The sequence below is a fragment of the Stegodyphus dumicola genome, chromosome X2 (genome assembly GCF_044657685.1).
Source record: "Stegodyphus dumicola isolate Sdum_Otavi_A_Nest chromosome X2, ASM4465768v1".
In the NCBI taxonomy this organism is placed as follows: Eukaryota; Metazoa; Arthropoda; class Arachnida; order Araneae; family Eresidae; genus Stegodyphus; species Stegodyphus dumicola.
Genome location: NC_140781.1, coordinates 174,927,670 through 174,944,935, shown reverse-complemented (window position 1 = coordinate 174,944,935; position 17,266 = coordinate 174,927,670). Strand labels below are relative to the sequence as shown.

Sequence of the window (17,266 nt, the reverse complement as noted above, 5' to 3'; positions counted from 1 at the left end):
TCGTAATTTCAAGTAGTTATTTTTATATCTTTGAATAGTTAATACTTTTCCCTTTCATATGATATAAATTTTATAAGAAAATAATTTGTGATAGATATTTCCTAAAATATCAAATTTTAATTTCTATTTATTTTTTATATTTTGATTGCCTAACATCGTTGAATATTTACATTCTTGAAGTATAATAACACATGCAAAAATTAATTCTATAGACAATAAATACTTTATACTTAGTTTCTTCAGATTAAAAAGTTATTTAATAATAATAAGACTTTTAAAAAGAATCTCAACAACTACCCTTCTTACTAAAATATCATTAAAATAAATAAATTTTATACTTTCCTAGCTTTCAATTTGCCTGTAAAACTCCTTTTCTAGTATCTTTATTACCTTGAGTGGTATCATTTATCATCATTTCGTCCCTTTTTAAGTATTAGCTTGACTATATATTTTGCAATGATTTAAAGTAGGACTGATAGGAGCTATTAACTATGGCAGCTACAAAACTATTTTAGTATGGCAGCTACAAAAAACACAGAACATAAGAAGCCACCAGGTGCAGATAGCGGTAGATTTTTAATTTTTAACTGCACATACAGAAAGATCTGTTTCAGCACATTCAAAATCACATTATAGTAATACACATGGAGATATTTTAGATTCAGTTATAACAGACAGTAGTGCTAAGGACAGTAGCATTAAAGTTTCAAATGGACAAGATTGCAATGCTCTTAATTTTACTTCCTAAGACTCTTGTGCCAGTGCATTTACTGATTCTGCATTTGAATGCTTAGAAAATTTAGAAAGATATCCTTTCTCAAGAGAATATTTCAAAGAAACTCTCTAAGACACCAAAATATTATTCCTTGGATATTTTCATAATTGTAACAAAACAAAATGCAGTAATAGCACAACTCGAAGGACAATTAGAACAATCACGAAACATAGAAAACTATTTGCAAGGTTTAGTGGAGAAAGCAATGAAATTGTTCGAGAGACTTATGCAGAGAAGGCTGCATTGTCAATGTATGAAAGAAGTTGATCAAAATCTAGACACAAAGACCAGAGTGAACATGTCCTGCTGGTTTACCCAAAAGAGGATGGATCAGCATCAGAGAACACAAAAGAAAAAGTTGAAAAATATATAAGTCCTGCAAAATTCAAAATAGGACTTAAAAGTGTCAGGAAGGAAAGCATTCTAATTGCAAAGGAGGCATTCTAATTCAAACCAATAAAGAGGAAGAACTTAAAATTCTGGAGGATGCAAATAAGGAAAATGCAAAATTAAAGGACCTGGTTGAACCAAACAACCGACAAAAATTAATCCTAAAATCATAATCTACAATGTATTAAGGAAGAGAAAATTACTAAGCTTCTAAGAATACAGTATCATGCACTACATGATGTGACCATAGAAATTAAATTCAAAATGAAAGGTCAACATGGATATAATTGGGTTCTCTCACTTGACCCCATACAGATGCCGCTGCTTTTAAGCCGATAATGCAATCTCAAAAGGTTAATATTGGTTGCACAAGGAAAAACATCCGTAAGTAATTCATAGCAAAAATTGTTTAGAATTTGGTCACACAAAAAATCTTGTACAACAGAACAAAGATGTTTCAAATGTGGTAAAAGAGGATACCTTAACAAAGAATGTAATTCCCCACAAGAAATGTGTGTCAACTGCAAGCATGCTAATACGTATTATCATTTGAATTTGGATATCAATCATAGTAATGCAAGTAAACAAAGACAAATGAATCTACTAATTAAAATGATTAATTATGGACATAGTTCAAATAACACAGTTAAATTTACAGCACTCATGAAGTGCAAGTGCATAGTTAAAATTTGACACTGAAAATGTTCCAAATTTAAAAATAGCTTGCATACAAGAACCTTACCTCATTAAAAATGTGGTAAACAGCTTTCCGCAAAGACACAGGATCTATTCTTACCAATTACAAGCAAAAGCTGCAATAATAGTTAAAAGAAGACTCTTTTTCCATCATTCAGATTCTCACAATTGAGGAAATAACAGTAATCAAAGCAGAAGGATCACCCTCTGTTTTATTAATCTCGATCTATTATTCACCAAGCACAGAAATTGATCCAATATTAATGACATTAGAGGGAATAATGTACCAACAAACTGTTGTAGATCAAGAATGGGAGACTTTCTAGCAACAACTAATCTCAGTTATTAATTATCAAAATAGCCCTGTGACATTTGTAGGTCCTCTGGGAAATTCATGGATTGATTTAACTCTCCACAAAGGAATAAAAATTTTTAAAATAGAAAATTGGGAAGATCCGAGAGACACATTAAGTGACCATAAAGCAATTAATTTTGAAATTCATATGGATATGAGGCCTTCTTCTCAAAGACTCAAAATAAGAATTGAAAACTCTCAATGGCTTACAAGAATTTAATTTGAATTCTGATGCAAAAATTAATTCTACGATTAAAGAAATTTCAGAAAAATTAAAGATACACTTTAAACAACATTTAAGGCATTTACCATCTAATAAAACACACAAAATTTCAAAAACTTGGTGGAGTAATGCTTTCACACAGGATAGAAGACAACTAAAGAAATTGCGCAAAAACTATCAGAATGCAAGGAATCAAGAGAGGAAAGATAAACATCAAATCTACAATAAAGTAGAGGCGGCTTATAAAAGAAATATATATAATGCCAAATTACAGGCTTGGGAGAATTATTGGAAGAGTTTAAAACTGAAATCTTCCTTTAATACTTACTATGATATGGTTAAATGCAAGGGATATAAAGCATTTAAATGCTATAAAATTAAAAGGACAGATGGCAGTTGGACAAACACAGTTGAAAATACTCTATGCTATATCATTAGTGTTCACTTCCCTCAGGACAACATTGAGGATGACAAGGAAGATGACAGAGAGATACAAAATCGTTCTATGATAACTCCAGTCACAGATGATGATCTCCCAATAACTACCCAAGAAATAAACAATATCATCAAATCTACAAAAAGAGGAAAAGCCCCGGGGACTTTCCATAGATATTGTAGAAGTCTATTGCTAATCTAAATCTAATGACTCAAATTATGAACAGATGTTTAGAAATTGGTTACTTTCCAGAAGAATGGAAGATTGGTAATTTAGTCCTCTTTCAGAAAGAAGGGAAAGATGTAATAAATCCCAATGCCTACAGACCCATTTGCCTTTTATCGGCTTGGGGTAAGATATTAGATAAGATTATTGCACGATGACTAATTCATTTTTTGATTGCATAGAAAATACTGAATAGCCAACAATATGGTTCCACAGCGGGTCGTAGCACAATTGATGCAGTAAATAACCTAGTTAATGAAATTCATAAAAATACAAGGAACAATCTTCATACTTGTGTTATTTCTTGAGAAGTTGCATCTGCATTCAATAACCTTTGGTGGCCTGGATTTCTTTCTTGGTTAAGTAAGTCAAATGTCCAAATCTTTTTCACATAATTCAAAGTTATTTGAGCAACCGGAAAATACAATATAAAAGAGGTGGAGTCAATATCTCACATTCTTATCAGGAAGGGGCACCTCAAGGTACCAACCTAGGGCCCACTTTATGGAATATCTTGGCTGATACAGCTTTAAATTTAGAATTTGACACAGGGATAAAAATTCAAGCATATGCTGATGATTTCTTAGTCATCATTTCTGGTCATAACAGACTGCGAATTGAAGAAAAGGCTCACAGAGCTTTAGAAAAACTTAAGCACTGGAGCAACAAATATCAACTTAATTTTAGTATTGGTAACACCAGATTAATTGTTTCCTAAAGGCACTAAATTACATAGATTGCTCCCGTGTATTAAGTGGGACAACGTTACCATCTCAAGAAGTTTTATGTTAAAATACTTAAGTTTTATTCTTGATCAAAAACTCGCATGGATTCCACACTTAATACATTTAAAGGAGAAAACACAAAATTTAATTAATAAATTAAATTGGATCATTTCTCAAAACTGGAGCAAGAAGGAAAATTATTTAAACTACTTTATCTAAGAGCTATCAAGCGATTAATACTTTATGGGTTTCCCGTGTGGTACACGGAAACCATACGTCAAAAGCAAAAACTTTCACAAATACAAAGGTCAGTTCTTTTATGTATTACCAAGTGTTATTCAACATCACCCACATCAGCCCTGCAACTCCTCTCGGGTCTTATGCCTTTAGACATAAAAGCTGAGATGGAAAGAAAATTCTTTAGACTAATACATTATAAGGAAAACTTGGAAATAAGCAATCTTGTTATATGGTACAATACCTTAGAAGAAAAAGTGCCACACATCCACACATAACCTGCTCATCAAGATATAATTTCCTTGCATAAAAATACAGCAACACAGGAAAATATCGAACTCTTTACAGATGGATCTAATATTGGTGAAAATGTGTGGGTGGCTGTTGTTATGTACAACAATGGGCACGAAGTTCATTCAGAAATTTATAGATTAAAATAACTGACAACATTCCTATTCGTATTTTCACAGACAGCCGTAGTTCCCTTCAAAGTTTAAATAGTGAAAAAATTACGAAAGGAAGCATTCTTAGCCTAAAAGAAATGATAATAACACTTTTAGATTCCCATTCTCTACAGCTTAATTGGATTAAAGCTCACATTGGAATCGCAAGGAACGAAACAGCAACAGAAGCAAAAAGAGCAACAGAACAATATCAGATAGATGTTGAAGTGCCACTTTCAGAGATTTCGGCCAAACATCAAGTCCTGCAAGAATCACTTAAAACATGGTAGCAAAGATGGAATGAGGACTCGACAGGATGTTCCACTTATGCCTTTTCCCTACAAGTTTCGCTTTCTCGTTTACATCCACATTTTAAATCAAATCTTCACAAATCACGGTAAATTTCCATAATGTATATGTTACGGTGAAACACCGAAATCTGGAGAATGTCGACTTTCACTGGTGAATGTCAACATTCACATAGTCGCTTGGTGTATGTCCGAAATATTTTCCAAATACTCTTATTTCTGACTTACACTGGTGAATGTCGACATTCACCATGTACTAATGGTGAATGTTGAACATATAAGAATATTATATTTCCTTCTCCGTAATTCATTCGCGAAAAAACGCACTTGAGACTCAGAATAAGAATTTAAAACACACAGTACGTTCAAAATGAGAAAGGAAAATAATAGAAGTTATAAACTTACCAAATTACGTGATTCAAATCTTATTTATTGCAACAACTTAAACTATCATGACACTTTTTGAATTGCACAAGAGGCCCTTGCTTTTACAACTGCATTTATTTGTGGAACACTTCCTTTTGGAATGGTAGCGTGTACATATACTCCTCTCTTTTCGACCTACCCCAGAGCATATCTGTGATTGTCGACATACACCAGTGAGGGTCCGAATGTACAAGTATGTAAAGAAATATTCGATCTTTCACTGACGTATTTGGTGAATGTTGATATTCTCCGGTGAAAGTCGACATTCTCCAATTTCGGTCTTTCACGGTAACATATACAAAGATTTCATAAAAAGAACACAAGATGTGGCTATGGGACAAGTGGAGAGCTTGCAGGAGCTCTTGGTTACATCACGTCTTGTCCAAAAACAGTAAAAGTAAGACCATCTTTTTCCATCACCATTGCCTTCACTGGGAACATTGGCAAAATGTAATTCTACTCTTAATGAAGTCAATTATGTAACTTATACATGTAAACGACCTAGACTTTATTGTTTATTGTTAATCCTACAGTGTTAATGTCATTCTGATTGTTATTTTCCCTTTTATTCATGTCATTGTAATGTTCAATTATTTAGCCACTATAGGGCTTACTTACATCTGCAACAAATTGTATATTTGTTTATATGAATTTTTCTATTATTTTTATTTATTATCATTATTTATTTGGTTTGTATATCTCTTTATATGCTTATTTGAATTTTACTCTGCTTTAATTAATTGTTCTTTTATGTAAAAAATTTTTTTTTAAATTCCACTAGCATTGTAACCTCACTGGCCGTCCTTTCACTTTCTGTTTTAGCCGTCATGACTCCTCCCCCCCCATTTTTGGTTTTAAGTTTGCAAACTTTCTCCTTCCCTTTCGCCATTTAGCATTCTCTCTCAGCCCCTTTTTGTTGATAGGCTTTTCTTCATTTCACCTGTTCGCCCCCTTTTTTTAGCCATGAAGGCTCTCCCCTTCACTTTCTAAAAGGGGCTAAAAAGGGAAAAGGCTTCTTCCCTTTTTAGCCGAAAGGCCTCCCCTCCTCTTTTAGCCATTTGGCTTTTCTTTGAGGCCCCCTTTTTCAGCTGATGTGCTCTGCCTTGTTTTAGCCTATCAGCTTTTTCCCACTTATCAGCATTTTTTAGCACATTTATCTGTTATCATCGCCAGCCATAAAGTGTCATAAATACAACATAAGTGAGCATACATTTTGTTATTCAAGTACTAATATTAAAAATTGATTGTTTAGACATTGCTGCATGAGTCATTACTCAAGTTGTCATGTGTTGATAAACATGCATTGATGAAAGTAAAATATAATAAATAATGATTTGCCAGGTTGGTGTCAGGGACATAAAATATTAGTAGCTGAAAAATCAAAGATGTTTATATGAATTTTTTTTGCTTGGGACCAAGCAGATACCCAGCTACAGAGCCAAATAATTGACCACACAAATGTATGCTAAAATGATGGTTTCTTCAATAACGAGGTATTTTATTTAGTGCGAAAGTGAAATTAAGAATTAGTCTCTTCACATGATTTATTATGAGGGGAAAAAATTAAATGCACATGTGTAAGCTTAAAAAAAGGAAAATAAAAAATATAACACAAATTGAAAAAAAAATCTGAAAAGTTTCAGATTTTATATTACGTCCAAAAGGGGCTTTTATTTTAACACTTTGTGTATTATCTTTGAAATATCATGTTCTTCGCACTTAAGCCACAAAATCCAATTCAACAGCAATATCATGAAATAATTTAGAAAGAGCATATTTTTAGAATTTCCGATACACAGTCTCACGCTCAATGTCCCCCCCCCCGTACAGTGTTGCCATTGCTCGCTTTGAAATTGTCTTAATCAAAAACTCATAAATGATCTACAAAATATTAAATAGATAATAAAAACAATTCCAATTTGGGCTTCCAGATGCCCATATTCAGGTAGAGACATAACATTATTTAAAATTTGATGGTTCTAGTTACCATTGTTTTATCACAATGCGAGAACACATACATTTATGCAGATTCTTTATTATCCAATTTCTTTAGATATAATACAGGGCGATAATATTTGGTGGCATCAATTTTAAAAGTGAAACGCTGTTTATAGTGAACAAATGCAAAATACCAAAACAAAATTAATAGGCTCTAGTAACTCAAAAAAGCTCTAGTACCACATATCTAGGTGTAGTGCTGGACAAGAAATTAAACTTTACTATTCATATGAATACTGTTATAGAAAAAGTAGAGAAAAGATCCTCAATTTTGAAAAGACTAGCTGGTACCAAATCTGGAAGTTCACAGACTACCCTAAGTAAAACTTACAACACTTATATTAAACCTATTTTCACATATGGAAGTGAGGTGTTAATCTCTACCACACAAGGGAAGACTGACCCTTTGGAAGGAGCCCAAGGCAAAGCTCTTCGAATTATCACTTCAACCCATTAATTGCTACTGAAATCAAGAAACAAGCAGTTGGTACATTTGTTAAAATGGAAGCATCTTAAAGAGCGCATTAGATAAACGAATGCAAACAAATACTATGAAGACCCAAATGTCTCCCCTAGAGGCTTGCAAGGAATTATTACAAAAAATAGATGAAAACAAACCAATGAATTGTAACAAAGACATGGTTAATCCCCTTTAATATACTGATATCAAATACAAGCTGACTTGACATAATATATGACTTGAAAAAGAAAAACATTCCTGATGCAATATTAAAATTAAACACATTATGTACGTTATTTGAACGACAGCTGAATTTGAATGGACTAGAGCAGGGCTTCTTAAACTTTTTTCAGTCGTGAACCCCCCTTTTATCACTGAGATGTTTTCCCAATCTCCAGGACCCCATAATATTTACGAAAGTTTGTGGGACCCCATAAGCATTGCGCAAATCCGACACATGCATGAGTGAAACTGTCAATTGTTTTCACTTGTACTGTAATATGCTATTGCAGTTTTAGGTCATTAACTTTAATTCCTAATTTTAAGACCTAGAACAATGTGAAAATTTTAAAGAAGTAACAGACAAAATGACAGCATCATGTGCAAAGCATGCAAAATGAATGTTTATACAGTACAAAGTCCGTAATCCGGACTTGTCAGGATTTCAGCGATTCCGGATTAGGGGTTTTTCCAGATTATAGATCATCAATTTAAATCTGGTAATATGGCATGCAGAAATTATACAATTAAAAATATGAAACTGTAATTTATGAAATAAAAAGCAATTATGATGTAAAGGGTATCAAAATTTACAAAAAAAAAAAAAAAAAGCTTAATATTTGTTTACTTTATTAAACATTTCTAACATATCACGCCGCAATTCTGCATGCTAGCAATAACAGCACAGGCACAAGGAAGACTAACTCATAAGAATCAGTTCACTTCACTTGGGAAAAAAGTACAGAGTTTAGTTGTAGCACTGCTATACATGAAAACACAAACAGTTAACATTTAATTTAAAAGTTCGTTACATGGTTGCTGCAACCTCTCTGTCACTTTCTTCACTATCGGACTACAAATTTTCTTTTAGTTTCAGAAGAGTTAAATAACAAAAGTAAAATACTAGTGAAAATATACCCAGTTCTATATCGATGCTAATTACTTCATGAATAATCTTCATATATTCTGTACTCGATCTATGACAGCAGAGTGTGATATACAAATTAGCAGCACAGTATTAACACAGATTCATATGATTTAATGGGAGGTATACTATGATTAAAGAAGGGTGTGTATTTTACCAATGCATTTATGATCAAGAAAACATCTTGTCTATGGATATGTCAGCATACCACCTACAGGGATGAACCACATGAAACAGGAGTTGTCGTCAGCATACGTAAAATTTACCTAGGATAATGGTTTCGTATTAACACACGTTTTACCCACCCAATACAAAATCAAATTACCTGACTAGCTGCAGAATTTAATATGAGCCTTGCAGATAGAGTTCAAGGAGATAAAGTGTATTCATGTCTGATTTAGATATTAAAGTGATTATTATTTAACTAAAGTTTCCAACACTGCTATATTTTGTCATTTATAAATAGAATTATACATATCTTACATTTTTTATACATAAAACAGATTCTACTTACAGATACACTGAATACTAGTAATTAAACTTCTTAGGTTTCATAGCATTTGAAGATTTTTACATCTATATTTAAATATGTTGTTTTAATAAAAATTTTGCATTTGTTTAAAATTCAGTTGGTTTATGAATACTTTTCACTAGGGTTTGCAAGCTGCCTGACAGATATAGGTTTCTGCTACTAAAACAGAAGAAATAAATTTTCAAACATATTTCACATTTATATTTTATTCATACGTTCACAATTGTAATTAAAATATTTCCATTTTCTATATAATTTAACTGACATCATTTATATGTTTACAATAAAGCTTTTCTAATGATATACAAATGTGTATTTTTGTGCATTTGCTATAAATTTGCTGTCACATAACACAAGAGAACATTTTGTAATTTTGAGTAGATAAATTCAAGAGGAAAATACTAATTCTAATCCTATTGATTACAACTACATTGCATAGTTAATGTGAATTTCAGAAAAGTCACATTCCTTCCTACCATACAAAATTGAATGCATTGCAAAAAGCATCAGGGTAAAGGAAGATTTTGGAAAAGGTGTATTTTTAGTAGAATTGTGACAAATTTCTTCCATTTGAAAAAAATTAACAGAAGAAATTGATATTTTATATATAACATCGCTATATTACTAATCAATATAAATGCTCTCATTGTATGTATATTTAGCCTAATTTATGTGCCTGCAATAGGCACTTTTGATATTATGCATATAAAAAAAGTATATCAAATCTTAAATTGTAATTTCGATTTTCTTACTGGGCCAACATGTTTGAGAGAAAGTAAGTCAAGAAAATACCACATAAGAAAATTAATAACTCTAACACAGTTTTCACAGGGTTTCTAGGAGAAGGGGATTATTTATTTTGCTTTGCAGTTTCCACAGAAATTATATATTTTGAAAAAACATGCTTCATCCAGAACAGTGGTTCTCAATTTTTTTTGTGCCATGTACCCCTTTCACCTTTCCCAGATGATCATTCATCTTCCCTCTCCTTTCCCAAATTGATAAACTACACATAAACTTATTTAAAATATAGACTATTTTTTATGTGTTCCATAAATTAAGCATGATAAGTATAGAAAATGTTGAGAAATTACAAAGCTTCATAAAAGTAGTTTTTTATGCTCATAAACTAAAGCTAAATATTTAACAGGTAAATAAAAGATTCATCGTAGTGCCCCCCCCCCGATTGAGAACCTCTAGAAGGAACAAAACCTTATTTTACTACACTCACTGAATACAGTGATAAATAATAGAACCTAAATTATTCAAAACTACTTATTTTATGCAAAGCAGTATTTTCAGAAATACCTGTTCAAGATTTAGTAAGCAAAATGTTAAAAATAATTTTTTATAGAGAACTTTATTTTTACTTACCACTTGGTCGATCTACAAAAGATCTAAGAAAGGCAAAGTGGCCTCTGACTAAACTTGAGTCAATCCCCCAGAAGGCGCCTAGTGCTCTGTACATGTCAGCGTCATCAACATCCTATAATTCACAACATTAAAAGTGAGCATTTTTGTTTCTTATTTTAATCAGACATTTAACAACAAACAATGAATACATTAGCAATTTATTACTCAGCCTAACAGACTTTAAAAAATTTTATATGAGGGTCTGAAAATAAACATATGTCTAATGTAAGAAGTAATAATGATACGAATAATTCTATAATCTTAAAAAAATTAATAAAATTCAAAATGCAGTACATAAACATAATAATGAGCACATGCCACTTTCTGTTAAAGTATAAAATGCACTAAAAACCACATAAAGAATAAAATTTTAAAATGATAGTAGGTGTTCTCGGTTGAGTTTAAAAAAATGAAAAGTCAGCTATTAAATATCAATGTACAAAAATGAAACATGGATTTTTAAAAACAAATTATAGATTTAAATTAAAAAAATAGTCACTCAGAACAGTTGGCAAAGGAATTAAACAGAACAATATGAAGAAGAAATCTAGATAAATTAAGCAATTTAATAATTTAATTTTGGCTATTGTATACATTTTTGAAATAATTATACATATTATATAAAAGATTATATATAATATTTCAATTAACTTAATTGGAATTAAGTTACATTTTTAAAATAATCACTAATAATGAACAGCAGTGCAGACAAAACATTATCCCTTTATTATCATGGTAGACAATTGCTACAGAAATAAGATGCATGATTAAATATACAGCCAAATGCTGGAAGTTACCCCAGCAACACACTTGGCGGAACTAACATCAGGTGGCTAGTAGCATCTTAAAACGTTAATGGCAAAGCATGCTAACATGCCTCCTTTTTTTTAAATCGGACTGTTCCCCATTGTTGAGCGAGTATGGAAACAGTTTATTAGAAGGCAGGACCTCTTGAGGAGATAGCCAAATCTGCCCTAAGAGATTATACATATGCTAATTCTGTGAGGTTTCCAATTTACAAGAAATGAATAATAGTAAAACAAATACCATCTGGAATTTGGCCTGCACTAACAGCACATTTCATGAATTACAAATTTTTCAACAGAAAATGATATACATGAATCAAACATGAAAGCAGTACTGCCATCATTTTGAATGGCCGAGAATGTGCATAAGATAACAAAGATGATGAATTGGCTTACAAGTTGAACCACCGGAATCACCTCACAGAAACTGTTAAGTTACCCCAGCTATAAAAAAGATACGAGGAAACAAAAACTGAAGATATTGTCAATGCTTTATATGTTCGCAACATTGATTTTATGAAAATCATAAGAATACAGATATGCAGAAAAAAATTACCACCTTCATATTCTTCATTCGTTACATGAACAAATATCATACAAACTCTAAAAGGACTGAAAATAAAATTTATGAATTAAAAATATACAATGATTTTTGGGCATTTCACATTTGGTATCTTTTTTTTTTTTTTTTTTTTTTTTTTACACAAACACAACAAAAAAGGAACAGTCTGTAAATTAATCTTTTTTAAGAGCACTTTAATGTCATATCCTAATTATTTATGAATTTTAATAATTTTCCCCCTTAACAATTTCAAAGAAATTGAAAAACTGAATCCTGATATTTTACATAAATTTAAATTATTTTAATCATTATTCTAACACTCATATACGAGGCTAAATTTTTTCAATAAATTTTAGCATGTGAGAGAAAATTTTATATATATTTGAAAATAAATAATTACGGATTTTCTTGATTTGAAGGTCTTCAAAATAATTTATTACAAATTTGTCTTTTCTATTCATATCCACATTTAGAGAATTTGATTTCTTTTATTAAACTTCTGACATTCCGCACTCGCCTAATTAAATTAGAATTTAAGAAGAGGTTTGCCTCCTACCTATTAAATGAAGCTAAGGGAAAGGCATGGGAGTATTTGACACTTTGAAAGCCAGTTATTCCAGATTTTCCTCATCCTCTGTAGCTGTGGCGTTATTTCATCTTTTGAATGGGCATGGGTATCTGAATGCCCATCTTTTTAAAATTCGACTTAAGGACTTTTTAGTCTGTATTCTTTGTACTTCTGGACAGTCCATGGATAAACAGCATATTGACGAATGCACTGCACTATTATCTTTTAATTGACTGTTCTTAAGTATTGGGAAGGAAGATTAAGATTAATGGCTTAGTGACGAAATGTCTGACATTTGTATAAATAAATTTCTGACATCCAGTAAACTAAAAAGTTTTACATCAGTTTTGGTACATGCTGCACTTGGTACAATAAAATAATTTTATTTTATTAAATATTTACATATATAATGTGGTGCAGCTATATGAATATAAGTTTGGGAATTAAATAAAGAAAAAAAATTCAGTGAATCTGTCAAATCTCAATCTAGTCACAAAATATTTTGAAACAAAACTCATCCATAGCTAAGAATGAATAAAATATTAGGAGTTATTTACACTCAATATTCCCAGAAAGAAATATAAAAAAGTATTTTATGTTACATTGCCTGTAAATAAAATAATAAGTAGGACAGATTTTTTTTTTGGAAAATATTTACATTCCCTAAGAATACATCATATCAAAGCTGATGCAAATTAGGTACACATGAAAATCTTTTAATTTCATAAATTTCTTTTAACAGAAATATGAGAGCAGATTTTTTCCCCCTTTCTGTAAAATATTCCTGTCTGGAATGATTAATTTCCAAAAATTCTATGTTTCACTGCATGGATACAAAATGCTTGGAGCTCCTGTTAAGTTTGATCTTATTGAAAATAATTTTCAAGACACTGTGGGGCACAAGTGACTTGTCTGCAGTCACATCTGTCTACAACTAAAAAATGGCTGCAATAATTCGAAATTTATGTAGTAGCCTGTGGATTACATAATAAAGAAAAAAAAGGTGAGAGTTAAAACTTGTCTTTATGCACCAGGAATTCACAGTCTTGAAATATATACACAGTCTTGAATATTCACAGTCTTGAAATACATTTCCTGTAGAAGATGGTAAAGAAATTTAAATTAAATGAAATTAAGACCAAATTTACAGAATATTGTTTACCTAACAAAAATATTACATAAAGACTAGTCTTTACTAGAAATTAAACTGGATTGAAAACAATAGATAAGTATGTAACTGACCGTCGAAATAAAGCTAGATAATGAGAGTTTGCACAATTAATGGAATAGTCTGATAAATGACAAATTGTTTATGGTATTAAAGATGATGTACTGAGAGCAAGATTATTGCATGAAACAAAATTAACATAAGAAAAAGCTCTTGATATACACAGATCTGAAGATACAAGTGCACAGCAAATGAAAGTAATAAAAGATAAGGAAACTGTTGTAAACATAGTGAAAAAGAAACTAAGCAAACATAAGAATATATACAAAGAAGCAAATATTGAGTAATAAGCAATCAAAGTTTGTTCTAATTGTGATATTATTGAAAGTATCCAGCATATGGGAAAAAAACTGTCATAAGATTAAAAAGGCAAATAATTTTGCTAATCATTTAAAAGCTATCAAATAAAAAAATGATGCTATTAAGGTAAATAAAAGAGAAAAACAAATTAAATTATTTAATCATGATTCCGAGGAAGAGTTAAAATTTTATGTAGTTACATTAAAACTTTGTTGGGAGAACAAAGAAGAAAAATAGACTGTTGATGTTAATGTAAATAAAAATACATTTAATTTGCAGTTAGATACTGGAGCAAGGTGCAATGTTATTTCTAAAAGCAAAGTAAAAATGCTAGATGTTCTCATTACAGAAGTGTGAAATTAAAAGATCAGTTACATTCTCTGAGAAACAAAATGGATACTATTGGAAACATAATACCAATATAGAAAAATAATTATGTTGTAGCAGTCAAAGTTAATTACAAATAAGTACATTCTATGTTAGGATTAAAATCATATTTGCAACTAGGTTTGATTCAAAAGTAATGTCTGTTTATATTGACAAAGATGTATTTGAGTGCTTACGCTGTTTGAATGAAGAATATGAAATCCAGTTAAAACAAGAAGCCAGTACAACATCCTCCAAGAAAAACACCCATAGAACTACAAAGAATAGAAAATTTAAATGTCACTGAGAAAGTAGGTGAACCAACCGAATGGGTAAATTTAATGGTCCCTGTTGTCAAATCTAACAAAGTAAGAACATGTTTACATGCTAGAGATTTAAATAAAGTGATAAAACAAGAACATTATCTTATATTAACTGTAATGAAGTTGCCACTAGAATACCAAAATCAAAAGCAGTTTCTGTTTTAGATGCTAAGAGTGATTTTTTGAAAAATCAGTTTGATGAAGGAATAGTAATAATTTACTAGTAATTTGTGTGCATTCAATACATCCTTTGGCAGATACAGGGGTGTTTGTGGGATCCCAAAAAATCCCCTGAAACTTTTACGGACTTACTACCAACATTTTGGAGTTTCGAGAAGGGGGGGGGGAGAAATGAAAAATTACAATTATGAAGTATTGAATGACCTAATTATAAAAGTTCAATGAATTACTTTTTTTTTGCAAAATTAATAACCATAAATTTTCAAACATATAAACTACTACATTTTATGTAAATATTTTAAATTACCTGAATTAATTCTTTAAAAAAATTATCTAATTTCTGCTGCTTTTTTTTATTTTCTGATGTTTGTGGGCTTGTCTTTCTTTTGTGGTGAACTTCATAATTGCAGGAAGGTTGACTTTTATTTTCCTCATTTACAGTTGAAGAAATTTCCTCGAGAACTGCATATGTGGAGGTAGAAGCAGTTTGCTTTTCTGCTAATGTAGAAGGTTTTTCAGAGACTTTTATAGGTGACTCATCTGAAATACATGTTTTTAAGTCCTCTTGATATGTTTTCCAACTTCTGTTCATATTCAGTAAGAGATCTTTGTGAATTGGATCAGTCATTGGATTTTTTTAGCCATATTTTTCACATGAGGTTTCTTTAGAAGCCATTAAGTCATATTTAATAGTCTGCACTGCATCTAGGGAATCAATCTTAAGAGAGGTTTTATAGTCAGTGACAAGTGTATCCATTAAGTTGAATGCACTTTCCACTAATGGGCCATGGAAGCAGTTAAGGCAGGCTTTGACCAATTTAGCCAATGTAAGATACTTATAATCATTTGTGAAATCATCTTTTAAATTAAAAACTTTAGACCAATATTTATCAATTGTACACTTGACTTGATTTCCACTTTCATCAGATGTGTAGAGCATTTCTTTGGTGATATCAATATCACTCTGGTATAACCTTATTTCAGCTTCTACTTTTGACTTTTCATTATCACTAAAAATATGGGACATAAAAGATGATAATTTTTCAAAAGCTAATATTGTACTGGTTTTACCTCTTAGCTCTGGATCTAATGCTGTAAAACTAATTAGATATGAATTTTTAAGGGGTAATTTCTGTTTCATATGCTGTGCTGTATTAGTATAAGCTTTCATCAAAGAAATTTGGAATTCTTTTGCTATTGGATGATTTTTTGATAATTTCTTCAGGAGAGTGGAAGCTTCTGCACCAGTAAATATTACTTTGCTAGGTAGATGGAATTCTGGATTTGTGACATCAACCTTTAAAAAATCATCATAAGATGTGCACTCTATTTTCTGGCTTCATAAAAAAAGAAAAATTTTGCCATCAATTTATAAATACTGGAATGTATTAAAGGAAGCATTTTTTTTTTTTTTTTGTTTTTTTTTTTGTTTTTTTTTTGTTTCAAATAATTTAATATATGTGTTGAACTCTGGTAATACTGCTAAATATAATGCCAGATGCAATAAAGTTTTGTTTTGCATAACAAATAACCCATTTAGTATTCTTTTTTACCGAGCTAAAGCATCCTTTGTGAGTTGTTGGGAATGCAAGCAAGAATACATCCCTTCAACAATTTTTTCCTGAGCTGCGGAAACGAAAATTTTACACAGCGGAGAAAAAAAAGTTAAGAAGCGATCAATGACAAATAGCTAATACGGCGAAAAATCCCCCTTCTCTACTTATTGGCGCCAGCCAGGAGAGATAAGACCTTTGAACCCAGAGTCACGTGATCGCACATCTGGTCGAACGAAGTCTCTCCCTTTTTTTTCTGCCGCACCTACTTGTCGAAAAGAATCCAGAAGAGAATGTCCGAGAACCGGGGGAATGAGTCATATCTCGCAATAAGGAAAGAACAAAAAAGAAGTTTGTTTTTTCCCCCTTTTCACGCATTATCACTGCCTTTGGAGAAAGAAAGGAAAAGTTTTCACCACACACACTGACCTTGCGTTTTCTGCTTTCAAAGCAAACAAAATTACCCAGATCAAAATAAATAATTCATTATTATTCCTACTTCCTTTTGAACGACGATCCCCGGAATTTCCGGGCATCGAAGTTCAAAATCCCCGGAATTCCGGGCTTTCCCCGGAGCACAAACACCCCTGCAGA

The 17,266-nt window shown here is 31.3% G+C and overlaps 1 protein-coding gene across 1 annotated transcript in view; it reads right to left on the bottom strand.

Annotated features, from left to right (window-relative positions):
- Nucleotides 1-17,266, bottom strand: part of LOC118196753 (uncharacterized) — a 135,674-nt gene that overhangs the window by 44,414 nt on the left and 73,994 nt on the right. Inside the window, exon 6 of the mRNA XM_085809101.1 lies at nt 10,748-10,859. Coding sequence (XP_085665227.1) covers nt 10,748-10,859 — 112 coding nt within the window. The remainder of the gene's footprint in view (nt 1-10,747; nt 10,860-17,266) is intronic.